Source organism: Dreissena polymorpha, chromosome 3 (genome assembly GCF_020536995.1).
Source record: "Dreissena polymorpha isolate Duluth1 chromosome 3, UMN_Dpol_1.0, whole genome shotgun sequence".
Classification (NCBI taxonomy): domain Eukaryota; kingdom Metazoa; phylum Mollusca; class Bivalvia; order Myida; family Dreissenidae; genus Dreissena; species Dreissena polymorpha.
The window spans coordinates 64,738,464-64,755,478 of NC_068357.1; the positions used below are offsets into that span (position 1 = coordinate 64,738,464).

Genomic DNA, 17,015 nt, shown 5'->3' on the forward strand with positions numbered 1-17,015 from the left:
AGATTATTTTTCTTACAATTTAAATTTGTTAAAATATTCATATGTTTCAATTAACGCTTGGTATAATAATTAAATTTTGTTGTTGACAATTTTCATGTTATAACTAATTATTATCACAATTGTCATAAAATGTCCAAAATCTCAGAACCATATAGTAGGATTAGCGTTATTACTCTATCGAATAGAACTAGTTTGGTTTTGACAGCTCATTTGACAAAGCTTAAAATAGATGCACTGTGATGAAATGCTCTAAACGCTTGTTCATTTAATATTTTTACAGTATGAGACATATTTTATAATGGAAATTTATACCTAGGTGCACAAAACAATTGAACATGTTATAACACTCGTTATTTATTGAACGCGAATAGTTGATGTTGCTTTAACGTGTTTCAAACATGCATGATTTCTTTTGATTTTTATGCCCCCATTTCGAAGAAAAGGGGGTATATAGTTTTCGCACTGTCCGTCGGTCGGTCGGTCTGTCGGTCGGTCAGTCAGTCGGTCGGTCGGTCGGTCGGTCGGTCACACTTCGTGTCCGCTCTCTAATTCAAATAGTTTTCATCCGATCTTTATCAAACTTGGTCAGAAGTTGTATCCAGACAATATCTAGGTCAAGTTCGAATATGGGTCATGCCGGATCAAAAACTAGGTCACGGGGTCACTTAGTGCATTTCAAGGATTTAGCATGGTGTCCGCTCTCTAATTGAAGTAGTTTTCATCTGATCTTTACTAAACTTGGTCAGAAGTTGTATCAAGACAATATCTACGTCAAGTTTGAATATGGGTCATGCCGGGTCAAAAACTAGGTCACTGGGTCACTTAGTGCATTTCAAGGATTTAGCATGGTGTCCGCTCTCTAATTGAAGTAGTTTTCATCTGATCTTTACTAAACTTGGTAAGAAGTTGTATTAAGACAATATCTAGGCCAACTTCGAATATGGGACATGCCGGGTCTAAAACTAGGTCACGGGGTCACTTAGTGCATTTCAAGGATTAAGCATGTTGTGCGCTCTCTAGTTTATGTGACTTTCTGATTTATTTTGATATTCTAAGACATTTTTATGCCCCCAAAGGAGGGCATATAGTGATCGGACTGTCCGTTTGTCTGTTCGTCCGTCTGTCCGTCACACTTTGCGTTTAGATTTCGAAAAATGCTCATAACTTCTATGTCGCTTCAGATAGCAATTTCATATTTGGCATGCATGTGTATATGGACAAGGCCTTTCCATACGCACACAAATTTTTACCCCTGTGACCTTGACCTTTAACTTAGGGTCCGCGTTTAGGTTCGAAATCTGCGTTTAGGATTTGAAAAAAGCTAATAACTTCTACCAAGCGTTTACACAGTTATATTTTTATGTAGTGACAAAGTTACAGTTGGGGGCATCCGTGTCCTGTGGACACACTTCTTGTTACTTTAAGAACCCATTTAGAAGAGCAAAGGTTATATATCGTTAAGTTTGTTCGGAAGGTTTACTGGGACAGTAGTAAATAAAACAATATCATCAACAAATAACAGCATATGAACCGAAAGCAAATGCAAATCGTCATTTGTAAAATGTTGAAGATGAATACAATGTTTAAAATCATTTATATACAATATAAAATATAAGCGTTGACATGAATCTCCCTTGTTTGACACTAAGAGAGACACGGAAGAAGTCGAAATATGACGTATCCTGAGTGTTTTGTGTATACAAGAGCTTAGGCTTCCGCAAAAGTACATTTTGTATAATGCTGTATAAAATAAAAATAAAATCGGTTGTTCTTTGTTTGTCTCTTAAACCGCATCGAAGAGGATTACGCATATTTTACCCTCCCACCATCAATTGATTATGTTTCATAAACATATTGAAAACAAATGTATTTACAAAGTTGCTTCCTTTATGAATAGAAAAATCCTTTATGTCAGCTTTTTCAATATTGGTACGATTCATCCTTTGTACCAGTAAGCAGTATAAATACCACAATCGAAAATGTAATTTTGAATTTGTAATTTAAACTCGTTAAAACCAATAAAGGAAAACGCACCATAATTGAACAAGTCGCAAGCTTTATAAGTGAACAAGCAGCAAATTTCATTGCGCTTTATGTACAATAGTGCGTGTCCTAAGTCCTAAGTTTGAAACAGACAATTACATATACCTGTATATTTATTAAACTCATTTATACTAATTTCAAACAAATTTCACTTTCAACAGATGCGGAAGTCACATATAATAAAAGAGATTAATAGTGTAACACCAGAATTAATTATATCATTCAAATTATACATGTTGAGACACACAAGTCTAGAAACGAGTGTTAGATATACATCACTTCAAACAATTATCATTCATTGGGAACCCAGTATTCATCCCTCATTTTCTTAAACTTTAGCAAAGTCATCGTATTTAGCATAAAAACCGCATTAAGCTTTCATTGTCTATATTTGCAAAGAACGACCCATCCAAGCATTCAGTTTCGCACGCTTTGGCCAAGTCAAACATCCGACATAATTGAAGTCTTTCCACAAGCTTATTGCAATTTAACTCCAGAAAGGGTTTTAACTCTTTTTTTAGGTATATCGGTCACTGTTGTTGGACTATATGGAGCCATAGACTTAACTACCGCAGTCCTTGAACCACTTGGTGGAAGACCTTTAGAACCTGGACTTTCATTTGTCACAGCAGGTGGTGAAACTTTCAGAGGAATTTCTTGGTTCCGGCGTATACTGGTTTTCAATCTTTTTGCTTTGGAAGATGCCAGGTCTCCATTTTTAGAATACACTACGAACGAAAGGAATGTTAATGTACAATATGTTGAGTGACTATTCACGTTTGCTATGACAATACTTAATGGATCACTATCAAAATGAGGAGCACAATATATACACGAGTCAATGCACGCATACATATTGTAATTATCAAATAAGCACTTGTTCGATTTATATGCTGCTGACAGAAATAAATTTGGAAAAGTGAACAACGGCACGTCATACCCAAGACTTCTTGGTATACTAAATAAATATTTAATTATATCGATATTCAAAACATATTCGAATTTTTATGCAGCCTTTGGTATCAGGTTCGCTTTTTTATTGGGAAGTTTTAAAATGGGAATATGTGCCTCATTCTGGGAAAACTGGGCTTAATGCATATCGTCATGATTCAACACAGACTAGCTTGTGCAATCTGCACAGGCTTTTCAAGGACGACAATTTCCGCTTTTATGGAACTTTTCGTTTAAAGGAAGTCTCTTCAAAACGAAAGTCTAGTCAAGGCGGAAAGTTTCATCTCTGATTAGCCAGTGCGGACTCTAGGCCTATCTAGGATGACGCTTTAAGCACATTTAAGGATCCCAGCTTTCCGAAACGTGGCTCGTGATTCTCTTTGTTAACTAACTGAATTTGACATATGCTTTACACTTATGTGTCTAGCTGTTGTATACCCTCTATATTTTCTCCGTATTTGAGTTTTACCTTCACCTGCCTTCCACGTCATAATTGCGATATGTATGTGAACCGGATGTTGCGGATGCTTGTCGTCTGCGAGCCGAGCAGACGGCGACGCCATATTTACATTCACTGACATTGACGTTGCCATCGGAACGGTTTTGATGTTAATGATATATTATTCTTCTTTACTTATTTTACAAAGTCCCTCTCTGTGACATTTTTGTTCAATGAAACAGTTCAAGCGACGCTGTGTGGCGCAGTTAAAACAACTAGAATTTATTCAATTATAAAATATGTAAAATATGAGCCATTTAAATGTTTATCGATAAAGGAATATTTTATCTAGAAACTGCATTTTATTGAATGATAAATAATCCATTATCATTATATAAAATAATGCACATTTTAGAGAGCGTATTATCGATTTTTGCCATTTAATAATAAACCGTGTACTATATATCGACCCTTGAGTGTACTATTTAATACATTTACCATCGCTTCTCGGTTTGTCAAATGACATTATGAATAGGATTTACCTCAAGTCTTAATCATTAAGTTGCTTTTAAAATGTGTTGTGTTGTTTGAGCTTTTTTTTTACCGCGTCCTGATTTAAGACTGTGTCTTTTCAACTGGCGTAAGTAAAGAACGCATCACGCTCCGTTAGTCTCGTCGTTTACTGATGTGTATCGGACGCACTTACTAACAAAAAGACAGTAGTTAACGCGAACTATTCTATAAAATGATAAAGAACTTTTAAATGCGTTAATGGAAGCAATATACATTAACTTTTCTAATCGGCACTTAAGACAAAATATAGTAGGAGTTATTTACTTCAACACCGTCAAATTGTAAACAAAATCGCAGGTTCGCGAGCTATTTTGTAACACCTCGAGCTATGTTGTGACCTAACGAAATGATTGCGTTTGTTACATCGCGAGCTATTTTGTCACTTTCTGACGAAATGAAAGCATTTAATATATATATATATATATATATATATATATATATATATATATATATATATATATATATATATATATATATATATATATATATATATATATATATATACACGCGAAAGTGACTTTTAATGCAATGCATCAGGATTAAAGCTTTAAGAAAACTGAACGGAAAATTTCTTTTAACATGCCTTTATGTGTTTGCTTCGTAGGTTATATTAACTGCTTCAGAGTTAGCTTTACAAATGCCCAATTTATGCTATGTTCTTGTACATTCGTGCCCCTTAACCATGTATTTCGCGCATGCGCATACAATGACAAGTATTTTTAGCATTGTATAACTTTTATATCCTCAATAAAATACTCTTTCAGTATTAAACCATCTGAAAATCGTCTTTGTTTACATAATTTACTTTTTTCAACTCGTGAAGGTGAAGGCCAATGATCTGCATCATCCAGAAGATTATTCTCATTGGATTCGTGCTCCTCGCTTGACCGCGTTCTAAATGGGGCTCGCAGTGGGGAAGTTATTTTTTTACGTAACGGATTGCAATGTCCTTTTTCTAAGACACAATTGAATGCGTATTTAATGATGGAAGCGATTTATTTTCAAATATAAAATTCCAAATAAGAGCAGGGATGTAAATAATTTTAACCATGGTTACTTTCAACAAAACAATGCAAACGTGTTGATTGAAATACAATTGTCTCGCGCTTCTTGCATATTGAGTTACAATATCCTGTCGGGTACCTCTCAGTGCTCCGAATTAAATAGAGCGTGGCCTTCCTTAGAAATGCTTCTGCCACTTGCACAGTTTTTCTAAACTTTTTTGTTTTAAGTGCTGGCGATTTATAATGCAATAATACTCTGCAATGGTATTTTTTACCACAATTTAAGCAATATCTATGTCTGTGTGGAACATTTATTGTTTAAAACTCATTTTCTCGGCAAAATAGTCAGCAGTTGTAAACGCTCGATCTACTTGAATATAATCCTGACACGCGAAGTATTTGGCGAGAGGGAAAGGGAAGACTTATCGTGAGTTATTTCATTGTCAAAACTAGTTTGTAGATAAATTTATTATTTGATTATGGAAAGCTTGCAGTGTCAGTGTTAAAAGTGATATTATGGGCATTTTTCACTGTTGAAATGAGCTGAAAAGAATTAACAGGTCAAAAGAATTAGTTAAAATGTGGTTACTGACCAATTATCTGCATTTCATCTTGCTACCAGTTGTTTATAAAAATATATTTTATACAGTCGAGTTATCATTACCGAATCACTAGCATAATAAAGTTGTGCTGGCGAAAAACAATAAATGTTTTGATACTTCTTTTTTAAAAGTTTAATAAAATATTACCTTTGCTTACTGTTAAAGCAAAGTTAAAGCAAAAATTCTGATTCAAAATGTAGACAATATATTGTGTGGCACGTTTTTTCGGAATTCATGCATTAACGGATCACTTGTAGCCATAACGAATCACGTGATCAAAACCACTTAGAGGGCATCTCAAACGCTATTTGAACGGTCAAAACATGAATCTTGTACTTGTGTTATGTGATTAAAACATTGCATACAGTTGACTTACTAATAAACTGTGATTATGCTGTGTTGTATATAGTAGTGTACATATAGCAAGCCGTGGAAATAGACATAGCAAAGTATGCACTATACCGGAAATAACACTTACCATTTCAACCTGGCCCATTTTATCCACACATGCTAGATAGGTGGTGTACGTGATTTACCTGTTACCAGCATCCTGTTTACGCGTTGACCGATTTAGAACTAGGACTGTAAAGGTCATGTACATGAGGTGCTGTGATGTTTAGGATTGGTAGTTTGCCTGTGTGGGGTGCGTGTTAGATTTGTATAAGTTTAGTGTACGAGATATATAAAGTTAGTTCGTTGTTGCTAGCTGTAATATAACAGTAGGTATTAAGTATTTAAAGTAGAATGGTGATAAATAATTACAGAATAATTAATATGTATACTGAAGAATATTATATTAAACGTGAACAATACTTTATATTGATAAGATGCATATTATATTAAACGTGAATAATACTTTATATTGATAAGATGCATATTATATTAAACGTGAACAATACTTTATATTGATAAGATGCATATTATATTAAACGTGAATAATACTTTATATTGATAAGATGCATATTATATTAAACGTGAACAATACTTTATATTTTTAAGATGCATATTATATTAAACGTGAATAATACTTTATATCGATAAGATGCATATTATATTAAACGTGAACAATACTTTATATTGATAAGATGAATATTATATTAAACGTGAACAATACTTTACCTTCCAAAACACTTCGCATTATAAAAAGGACTTAAACGGTGCTGCAATTAAGTTTCGATTTTGTACCACTTCAGTGGCTGCCTGAAGCAGACAAATACATATACTTTTAATAATCAATATTAATAGCTTTGTTTTATGTTTTGAATGAACAGTATATGTTTATCATAATAATGTCGCTATGTATCATACACAGTAATCTCTTATTTTTAAATTCTTCAAAACATAAGACTAAACAATTCCGTTACAGCCATGATACAGGTGGAAGTAACGTACCCTAGATAGTATATGGGCCTAAGAGCGAAATATTATATTCAAATAAATATATATACTCGTGTATTATGAGAGTAAAATTGACATTGAGTAAAAACGGGCTCGAAATGTTGCTTGGTTATCAGCCGAATGTGATTAAATGCCTGGACAGATTTCTTTGAAGTAAATTTTTTGAAAGGTTGTCCGATGGCCCATATTATAAAGAGGATCAAGGTATGCTTTTGAATAAAATTATTTTGACAGTTTTGCGGCCCTAGAGACAGGTCTATGATACATTCTAGTTAATGACCTTGTTATGATTTCAATATCAGAGGGTAGGGATTTTTTCATTGCTCTTTGTCAATTTTTTCTTTCATAAAACACGATTATATATATTTATTTGAAATATTGGGCTCCTGGGCCAATTTACTATCCATGGTATGTTACTTCCATCTGTGAGCCATAACACGTAATTTTAATGTCAGTAACAAAATTGAATGGCTTTTTGAGACATCCCCTCTTACTCATGTAAACAGGACACGCTTGATCCGCTATTGCCCTAATTCTTCATCCTCTTTACGGTGATGCAAAATCTTAAAAACGAAACAAAACTGAAATGGTGTTTTGCAGGCAGAAATACTACTTAATGGCCTTTAAATATATGCATATACTTCTTACTTACCAACTTAGTTATAAAATGTGGCCGCGCAAAATGTCAAACCTCGTTCTCAAAACGAGACGGAAGTAAATAAAGTCGTATGTACATACTGGCAAAACACACTAAAATTATTGACAAAAAGATGTCCGATTTTGATATAAAAAAATATCGCGATTTAACGAAAATGTCTTGAATATGCTGACTGCAAAGTATCATGTAAAAATAATTATTAATCGTGATACGCATTTTTGAACATCAAAGTGATCCGCTATTGGTAATGATCCGTTAATGGTAACTTGAGTTTATAGCAACGTAAAATGGATTTATGATGTATTTTCCGAATTTCTACCTTTGTCTTAATTTATACGGATTGACCCTAGTTATTTAAATTATAGTATTTACATGCTATATTCTATATTGGCATGCCTATTGTGCACACGGTTAAGTGCATCTTTAGTTCTACGATAGAAGATGTTATTTCAAATACCAATCTACGATTTTTAAACTTGACGTACACTTGTTTAAAAAAATGTATCGTAAAGTCGAAATTGTAATCCTGTTAACGAACATAATTCAATTTTGTTCAATGCATGTACAACTGGACTTGTCATTCAACTGAAAAATTTAGAGGAGTGTGATCGCCTTTGTATAGTATAATTGTAAATTCGGTAATAAGTACTAAACATTAAATTCAACTTATGCCAATAAGTATGTTCTTTGTCTATACTAACATCTCAAAATTGTAAAGTATGTAGGTCGTCCAGTCATTTATTTATCATAAACACTTTTTGACGATCAGCGTGTTATTTTCTACTTTATTAAGGATGTTTTAACCCAATCATTCGATTTTGCCGGAAAAATATAAACAATCTTTTTTTAGGCCTTATGCTATTGTACAAATGGTTTAAATTATCATTTACCGAGTAAGCTTCATTCACAGTGTTATAATATTATTTCAGGCACTTTAAGTTAGTAGATTAAATGTTTATAAATAAGAAATTATATTGGCGGGAATTTTACCGAATCTATACGCCCACCAGTGTTGTTGTTGTTTCAAGTTTTAAAGTATTTTGTTTGCATTATGTTTGAACTCTATAAGAGCATCGTATACCCTCTCATAATGTTAATTCTTTCAGCTGCACTGTTATGTTTTATTTATCTAAGCTGATGTAAAGGGAAACTGCTCTTTTAAATTCGAAGGGAACCAGTGAGAGATATTTGTCGGGTGTTTTTTTTTAGCTCACCTGATTGCTCAGGTGAGCTTTTGTGACCGGTCTTTGACAGTCGTATGTCTGTCCGTCCGTCTGTAAACATTTGCTCGTTAACACTCTAGAGGCCACATTTCTTGTCCCATCTTCATGAAACTTGGTCAGAAACTTTGACATAATGAAATCTCGGCCGAGTTCGAAACCGGGTTGTGCCGGGTCAAAAACTAGGTCACTAGGTAAAAAAAAGAAAGAAAAACCTTGTAAACAATGTAAAAGTCACATTTCATGCCCAATCTTCATGTAACTTTGTCAAAATGTTTGTCTAAATGATATCTTGGTTGAGTTCAAAAGTGGTTTCGATCCGTTGAAAAACATGGCCGCCAGTGGGCGGGGCAGTTTTTCTTATTTGGCTATAGAGAAACCTTGTAAACACTCTAGAAGTCAAAATTTTTGCCCAATCATCATGGAAATTGGTAAAAACATTGGTTCAATTGATGTCTCGGACGGGTTCGAAAATGGTCGAGATCGGTGAAAAAACATGGCCGCCAGTTGGCGGGGCATTTTTCTCTATATGTATATAGTGGCAGTTTTCCCTATTTGGCTATAGAGAAACCTTGTAAACACTATAGACGTCACAATTTTTGCACAATCATCATGAAAGTTGGTAAAAACATTGGTTTTATTGATATCTCAGAAGAAAGTGAAAATGGTCGGGATCGGTGAAAAAACATGGCCGCCAGTGGGTGGGTCATTTTTCTCTATATGTATATGGTGAAAACATGTGAACACAGTAGAAGTCACATTTTTGGCCCAATTTTCATAAAATTTGCTCAGAACATTTGTTTCCTTGATACGAGAGTTGAGTTCAAAAATGGTTCCGGTCAATTGAATAACATGGCGTCTGGGAGGGGCGCCGTTTTCTCATTATGCCCCCCCCCCTTTCGAAGAAGAGGGGGTATATTGTTTTGCTCATGTCGGTCCGTCCGCCCACCAGATGGTTTCCGGATGATAACTCAAGAGCGCTTATGCCAAGGATCATGAAACTTCATAGGTACATTGATCATGACTCGCAGATGACCTCTATTGATTTTCAGGTCACTAGGTCAAAGGTAAAGGTCACGATAACCCGAAATAGTAAAATGGTTTCCGGATGATAACTCAAGAACGCTTATGCCTAGGATCATGAAACTTCATAGATACATTGATCATAACTCGCAGATAACCCCTATTGATTTTCAGGTCACTAGGTCAAAGGTCAAGGTCACGATGATCCGAAATAGTAAAATGGTTTTCGGATGATAACTCAAGAACGCTTAGGCCTTGGATCATGAAACTTCATAGGTACATTGATCATGACTCGCAGATGACCCCTATTGATTTTCAGGTCACTAGGTCAAAGGTCAACGTCACGTCGACCCGAAATAGTAAAATGGTTTCCAGATGATAACTTAAGAACGCTTATGCCTAGGACCATGAAACTTCATAGGTACATTGATCATGACTCAAAGATGACCCCTATTGATTTTCAGGTCACTAGGTCAAAGATCAAAGTCACGGTGACCTGAAATAGTAAAATGGTTTCTGGATGATAACTCAAGAACGCTTATGCCTAGGATCATGAAACTTCATAGGTACAATGATCATGACTCACAGATGACCCCTATTGATTTTCAGGTCACTTGGTCAAAGGTCAAGGTCATGGTGACCTTAAATAGTAAAATGGTTTCTGGATGATAACTCAAGAACGCTTATTCCTAGGTTCATGAAACTTCATAGGTATATTGATCATGACTCGCAGATGAAATAATGATGAAACTTGACCAGGATGTTTGTCTGGACAATATCTAGGTCAAGTTTGACATTTGGTAAAGATTGAATGAACCGACTCCTCTCAGGTGAGCGAACTAGGGCCCTCTTGGCCCTCTTGTTGTTGTTTTGTTTTTTGGGGGGGATCGAATCCAGACGCATTCAACGAAGCCTTTAACATGATTTGAATATAACCATGGTTCTATCTGTGTTAATTTCAGTGTCTTCAATAACACGTCACTAAGCTCGCATCAACACACAATGATTGAGATGCTGGCGTTCACACCGGGGTCAGCACTGACCATAGCGCTGGTAGCCATGGTGACGGGACTGCTAGGATACTTGCTAACCAATCGGATGAAGTACAACTATCCGCCGACACCTGGGCTAGCCATACCATTAATCGGACATACCTATAGTATGTGTTGACTTGAAAAGTTATGTTAATAGGGCACCAATTTGGCCCCGAATTATATTTTAACAAATCTTACACGAATTCCGTGATGGCGGTAGAGAGAAGACCATCTTTTTATCCATGATTATATTGGTTGGGTATTTTTTCTGATATCTTTTAATTTTGGAAATACGCAAAGCTTTTAATTTCCGTAAAGAATTATCGAAAGCACTGAGAAAGGGAATATATATTTAAAGGTTAACTTGATATTTGCGGACAATTGCATCATTTTACGAAATTATTTCGGGGGAAGCGATCTAAAGTTTGCCATTGCTAAGGAAGGAAACAAAGTTCTGTTAACAGAATTATCGTGAAAGTTGTCTTTTTTTTTCAAGAGATCAGTATGAGCAACTTTTGCAAACAGTGCCTAGAGTGGACCCCGACGTATGGACCTGTGCTTACGCTTCATTTGGGTACGTAATTGTTTTACACGAAGTGTTCATGTGGATATGTTGTTTATAATTATTTGTTTTCATTAAATGCGCATTTGGGCACGTCTTGTGCTAAACAAAGCGTTCATTTGAGGATGCTATTGTTTAATACAAAGCGTTCCTTAGAATGCGACATTGTTTTACAAGAAGAGTCCATGAATGGAGTAATGGAAAAACGAGTTATTTATTGCTCGAAGTGTATGTGAATTAATTTTGGTTTGCTCCAAGCTTGTATTTAGTACGTAATTATGTTGCACGTAGCAGTTTATTTAGTATGAATTTGTAAGGCTAATATTCAGGTTATTTGATCTGTACAAAACGTATTTTTCACATAGAAATCCATATTTCGCGAATAATGCAAATTCGTACTTAAAATTAAATCTACATGGTTGCATGTGGCCTTCGCATGACGTTCACATGTAGGTGCATACATTTAAATGATTACGACCATCCACGCAGTTGTACGTAAACATAAGATTTTGTACACGAACAATGTTGACATTTTCAAAATCGATTTACAATATGTGTGATGGTACACATATATTTACCTTAATTGCGTTACATGATTTTAACAAATTATAATATCGGTACGTTTGATTTTCACATTTATTGCAAATCAAGTCCTTATAAAGAGTTTTTACTAATTGAAAATATCGGTATCTAAAAGGTATTGCGCAAAGTAAACGTGGTGGTAGTTTAAGCTCATGAAGAAAGCCTCCCTATCGATACGTTTTTTTGCACCGTCTGCACAGATTTGATTCCTTACATTTTTGCGTATACGGATAATTTGAGACTTTACACGAATGGTACATATCCTTGTTACGTAACTTCCTTTGTCAATGTCAAATATGTATCTCCGTTTCATTTGTTTATTGCAGGCCCAATGAAGCTTGTTGTCGTGAACAAGATAGATGTCGCGCTAGAGGTTCTTGTGAAAAAATCAACAGACTTTGCCAACCGTATGGTTACCCCAACAGGTAAATGTATATTTGTTATTCTTCCTTTCGGTTTGTCGGCTGTTCGATTTTTTTATTAATATTTTATACCGTAATTTTATTGAACGCACATTTCTCAAACAATTTAAACTAGAAATATGTCATTAGCATTTCATGTTGATGCTTAAGACACCCATTTCATCCCATGTGATTGATACCCTCCTATGTTATTTGCCTTTGAATATTGTTGACAAAGTGGCACAGGGGCTCAGATGATATCTGTGACAATGCTTTAGTTTTAGACTGTTGCCCAAAATTAACACTGGTTTTAAAGGTATTTGTCCACATATGTACTGAATTTTATAAACATGTAAATAAATGCATTTACTGCATTTACTAACAATACTGTAATATTTGGAATAATATTAAATACGTATAATACGTATAATAGAAGGTCAAAAGTTTAATAAAAAATGTCTTCAAATAGATTCAAAAAGTAACTTCTTGGAACAAAATCAAGCATGCTTGCAATAGGCCACACCTTTGATGTGTAGATGGTATTTTAAATGCTAAACTGTGAACAAGTCCCTTAAAATTCGTTCACGAATCGTGTTTAACACTGAAATGAATAGCTCAAAACCCATGTTTATTTATTAACTTAGTATGGCACTGTTTTTGTTTTTAGTCAGAGTATTCACAGAAGGGGGTAAGAACATCGGGTTCAGTAACTATACGCCCACCTGGAAATTGCACAGGAAAATGTCGTCGAAAGCTCTTAGGTAGGCGCGTTGTTTGTATGTAAGTTGCGCTTTGGGGAAACGGTATTTCATGCATGTGCGTAAAGTGTTATCACAGGTTAGCCTGTGCAGTCTACACAGGCTATCAGGGACGAAACTTTTGCTTTTGTAGAATATTTCGTGTACGGAAAGATGTTGGAAAATCCAGTTTAGGCTGAAAGTTTCGTCCCTGATTAACTGGTGCGTACTGCACAGGGTAATCTGGGACGAAACTTCACACATATGCAATAAGTCCAGTTATCCCAGAACGAGGCTCATGCATGCCGCTAGTTGTAATCCGAATCTACGCATCTTTGGAAAAAAATCCGCTAAAGACGCAGCCCTGTACAAGCCACACTGATATATAATATGCACCATTTGTATTTACGATAAGATAAGTTTTGTTGATACGGTAGGTGATTCTGACAGAGATTTAAATCGGTCAGCTTTTTTGTACCCCAAGATAAGTTTTGTCCAAGATCTAGCTAAGAGTCATTCTATTTCAAAGTATAATAGTGTAATAAAAAATAGGCTTAACATGCAGAGCAGTCGTATCTGGAAACGACAAAATGTTCCAAAATTTAACAAATGCTTAAAAAGATATATGATTATATATCTGCCTATTGGAGTGTTTCTTTCGAGATCTTAAATGTATTTTTAACGCTAGAATGTTCTAAAAACTGTGCTTATATAGAACTGTGGCATACAAGGATATTTTATTAACAACGGGATGTCTACATTTTCACGCTAATGTGTGATTTTTGTTCCAAAATATGTAACCTATGGGTGGTCGTCTTCCGAGCCCCCTATACAAGCTTAGGGGGCTGGGGATTTTATTTAAATCAGCGATCTAATTTTCTGATCACCAATCAGACCAATCGGAAGTTGAAAGCGAAACGGGATTGTACATATGAGTGCTGTAGCCGAGAACACAGGTGGAAGTAACGTACCCAGGATAGTGTTTTTCATATATATATTTTTAGGAGCCCAATATATTCAAATAAATATATAAAATCATGTTTAATGAGAAAAAAATTGACAAAGAGCCATGAAAAAAAATCCCCACCCTCTGATATTGAAATCATAACAAGGTCATTAACTAGAATTTATCATAGACCTGTCTTCGCGGGCCGCAAAAATGTCAAAAGTAGCTTTAATCAAAAGCATCCATTGATCCTCCTATGGGCTATTGGACAACCTTTCAAAAAAAGTTCACTTTAAAAAAATATGTCCAGCCGTTAACTCACAGTCGGTCGAAAACCGAGCAATATTTCGAGTCCGTTTGTCAACCCGAATAAATCTTCTACAGACTTTCAAACAATATTTTTGAGTTTTTGGCCCCTTAATCGATAGCTTGCGTCCTATTCCTTTAAAACAACGAGGCGTGTCAAATAATGCATGCATATGCAACCACTTACCCCTCAAAACTTATTCCAATACAATCAGAATGATAAGTATTTTTCATTTATTTACATTTATTAAAACATCGTTGTTGTTGTTGATTGGATATTTATGTGCCTGGCTCTGTCAGTGTAATTCACTGCTAAGCCGGGTTCAAGAGCGATGGCTACTTTCGTTTTCAAGTAAATCAAATTTAAACTTAAAACAGTTGTTGCAAAGAAAATATAAACTTTTGGAATTAGTTTTTATGGGTAAGTGAGTGAATTTGGCATGAGTGAAGTGGGCCTCGAAAAATGTAGCCTCGGACGCGGAGGTACCTGATACAGACAGCCGATGTGAATTATTTTGGTTCGAGCGATGGGGACCTCACATAATGCAGCATAAACACGAAAAGACATCATAATCCTCAAAATACACATACTCTATAACTTGCTATGTTCTCTCTATTTGATAGACAGCTGATGCAGGGCCCTGCACTCGAACAGAAGATTCACAATGCCATGGTAACTGTTTTCGCTGAGATGGACAAAATAGTAGGCAAGCCGTCCGAACCAGCCGAGCACATCAACTACGCCATAGGCAACATACTGATGGGATTATGCTTCGGGGGCAGGTAAGTGGACTTTGTTCCGACGGTGGTTTACAAAATACCTCCTCTATAACCAAAACTGGGATGTCTAAGCGGGACACTGATAATAATTTTTTTTAACACAGATCGTGTTATTTTTTTTAATGTTTTTTTTTTGTGCATCTGTGCATGAAATGCGTTTTTTACGATGTGCAAAATGTATTGAATCGATGTTTTCCTCCCTTCTCCTGCAGTATTGATTCGTTTTTTAAACGGTTTTCATGCAGTGTACTATAATTTCTTTATTGGTTTAAAGCGAGATTCTACGATTTTTAATAAGTTATTAATTGTAATATACTGATAAAATATGTTACAATAACACATAAAAGCCTCAAAGCGGGTATATACGATTTTTTATATGTGTTTAATTGTAATATATTGATAAAATATGTTACAATAACACAAAATAGGCAAGAAAAATTATACATTAAAGCCGAATTTCATAAAATGCAGCAAAGACAAATTAGCGCCCCGACGTACATATTTTCCTACAATAACCGAAGCATTCGTCTTTGTATTAGGATCGGAGATAGTGTTCGTGTGTCGTATGAATAGATATCGTTGCAGGAATTCAAATAAACCGTTAAACTAAGTTTAGATGCACATCGTACATGTATGGTATACATGCTGGCGAATTCGGCTGTACAGCCGTTTTCAATTTCAGAATTAAATATCTGGCTTATTTCGCATTTTTCGACATATGTTCTTCTTAACTTTTATTTTAATTTATATTGAAATATATATATAATAAGTTTTTTACACAGTTTATATAAATTCATAAATATTTGACAAAATCGTATATACCCGCTTTAATAGGCAAGAACAATTATACATTGAAGGCGAATTAAAATAAAATGCAGCAAAGACAAATCAGCTCCCAGAGCCGATTGTAACGAAGATATTTCGTACAGATTTTCCTACAATAACAGAAGCATTCGTCTTTTTAGTTAGTGTTCGTGTGACGTATGCATAGCTATTGTTGCAGGAATTTAAAATTAACCGTTAAACTAAATTTAGATTCACATCGTACATGAATGATATACATGCAGGCGAATTCGACTGTACAGCCTTTTTCGATTTCAGAATTAAATATCTGGCTTATTTCGCATTTATCGACACACGTTCTTCTTAATGTCATGTCACGTGATAGGCGCGAAGAGGACGTATTTTTTAAACTGAGAAAGACATTTTAGGATTTTAAATTTAATTTCAAAGAAATCGATGCTTTTTTAAGTTGATTTTGTGAAACTGTGGACTATTATGGCGTGTGGATTATTTATTCAGTTTATAGAATATGGGGAAAAAACGAAAAGATAGGAATAGTAGTGGTAGTGGAAGTTTAAACAAAACAAAGCTGACCAAACAGAGAGGCCTGTCACAGGAGGATACAAATATTTCAATAAGTGAATTATTGGGGCAAGCAAGTGCAGCCTTATATCCAGATGCAATTAGACCACTACAGAGTGAAGTTTTCGAGCGGTCATACACAGATTCGTTCAAATTAAGTCCCGAAAAGATGGCAGACAGCGGACAGGAGCCAACAATCAAGGACGTTATGAACTGTATGAGAACTATAGATACCAGGTTAGTGGCGATTGAGCTGAAATTACATGCGATAGACTCTTTAGAGAAGAAAGTATGTGATTTTGACAAAGAACTCAAGAAAATATGGGTCGCTCTGGAGGATAGAGTGAAGCGCACTGACGCGCGCGTGTGTCCTCTTGAAGAAAAGGTTGAG

The 17,015-nt window shown here is 35.2% G+C and overlaps 1 protein-coding gene and 2 long non-coding RNA genes across 4 annotated transcripts in view; 2 read left to right on the forward strand and 1 right to left on the reverse strand.

The window, feature by feature from the left end:
- The window catches only part of LOC127874510 (uncharacterized), a 50,256-nt gene extending 44,084 nt beyond the window's left edge, over positions 1-6,172 (reverse strand). Inside the window, exon 1 of the long non-coding RNA XR_008046958.1 lies at positions 6,091-6,172. This is a non-coding gene — a long non-coding RNA (uncharacterized LOC127874510). The remainder of the gene's footprint in view (positions 1-6,090) is intronic.
- Positions 1-17,015, forward strand: part of LOC127874509 (uncharacterized) — a 38,464-nt gene that overhangs the window by 1,794 nt on the left and 19,655 nt on the right. The window lies entirely within an intron of this gene.
- The window catches only part of LOC127874503 (steroid 17-alpha-hydroxylase/17,20 lyase-like), a 31,476-nt gene continuing 19,655 nt past the window's right edge, over positions 5,195-17,015 (forward strand). The window contains exons 1-5 of one of the 2 annotated variants that reach the window (XM_052418865.1): positions 5,195-5,437; positions 11,442-11,519; positions 12,416-12,514; positions 13,158-13,251; positions 15,104-15,262. In XM_052418865.1, coding sequence (XP_052274825.1) covers positions 11,450-11,519; positions 12,416-12,514; positions 13,158-13,251; positions 15,104-15,262 — 422 coding nt within the window. In that variant the 5' untranslated portion in view covers positions 5,195-5,437; positions 11,442-11,449. Of the gene's footprint in view, positions 5,438-10,878; positions 11,071-11,441; positions 11,520-12,415; positions 12,515-13,157; positions 13,252-15,103; positions 15,263-17,015 lie in introns of those variants that run through there. The other variant, XM_052418863.1, reaches the window with a different exon arrangement.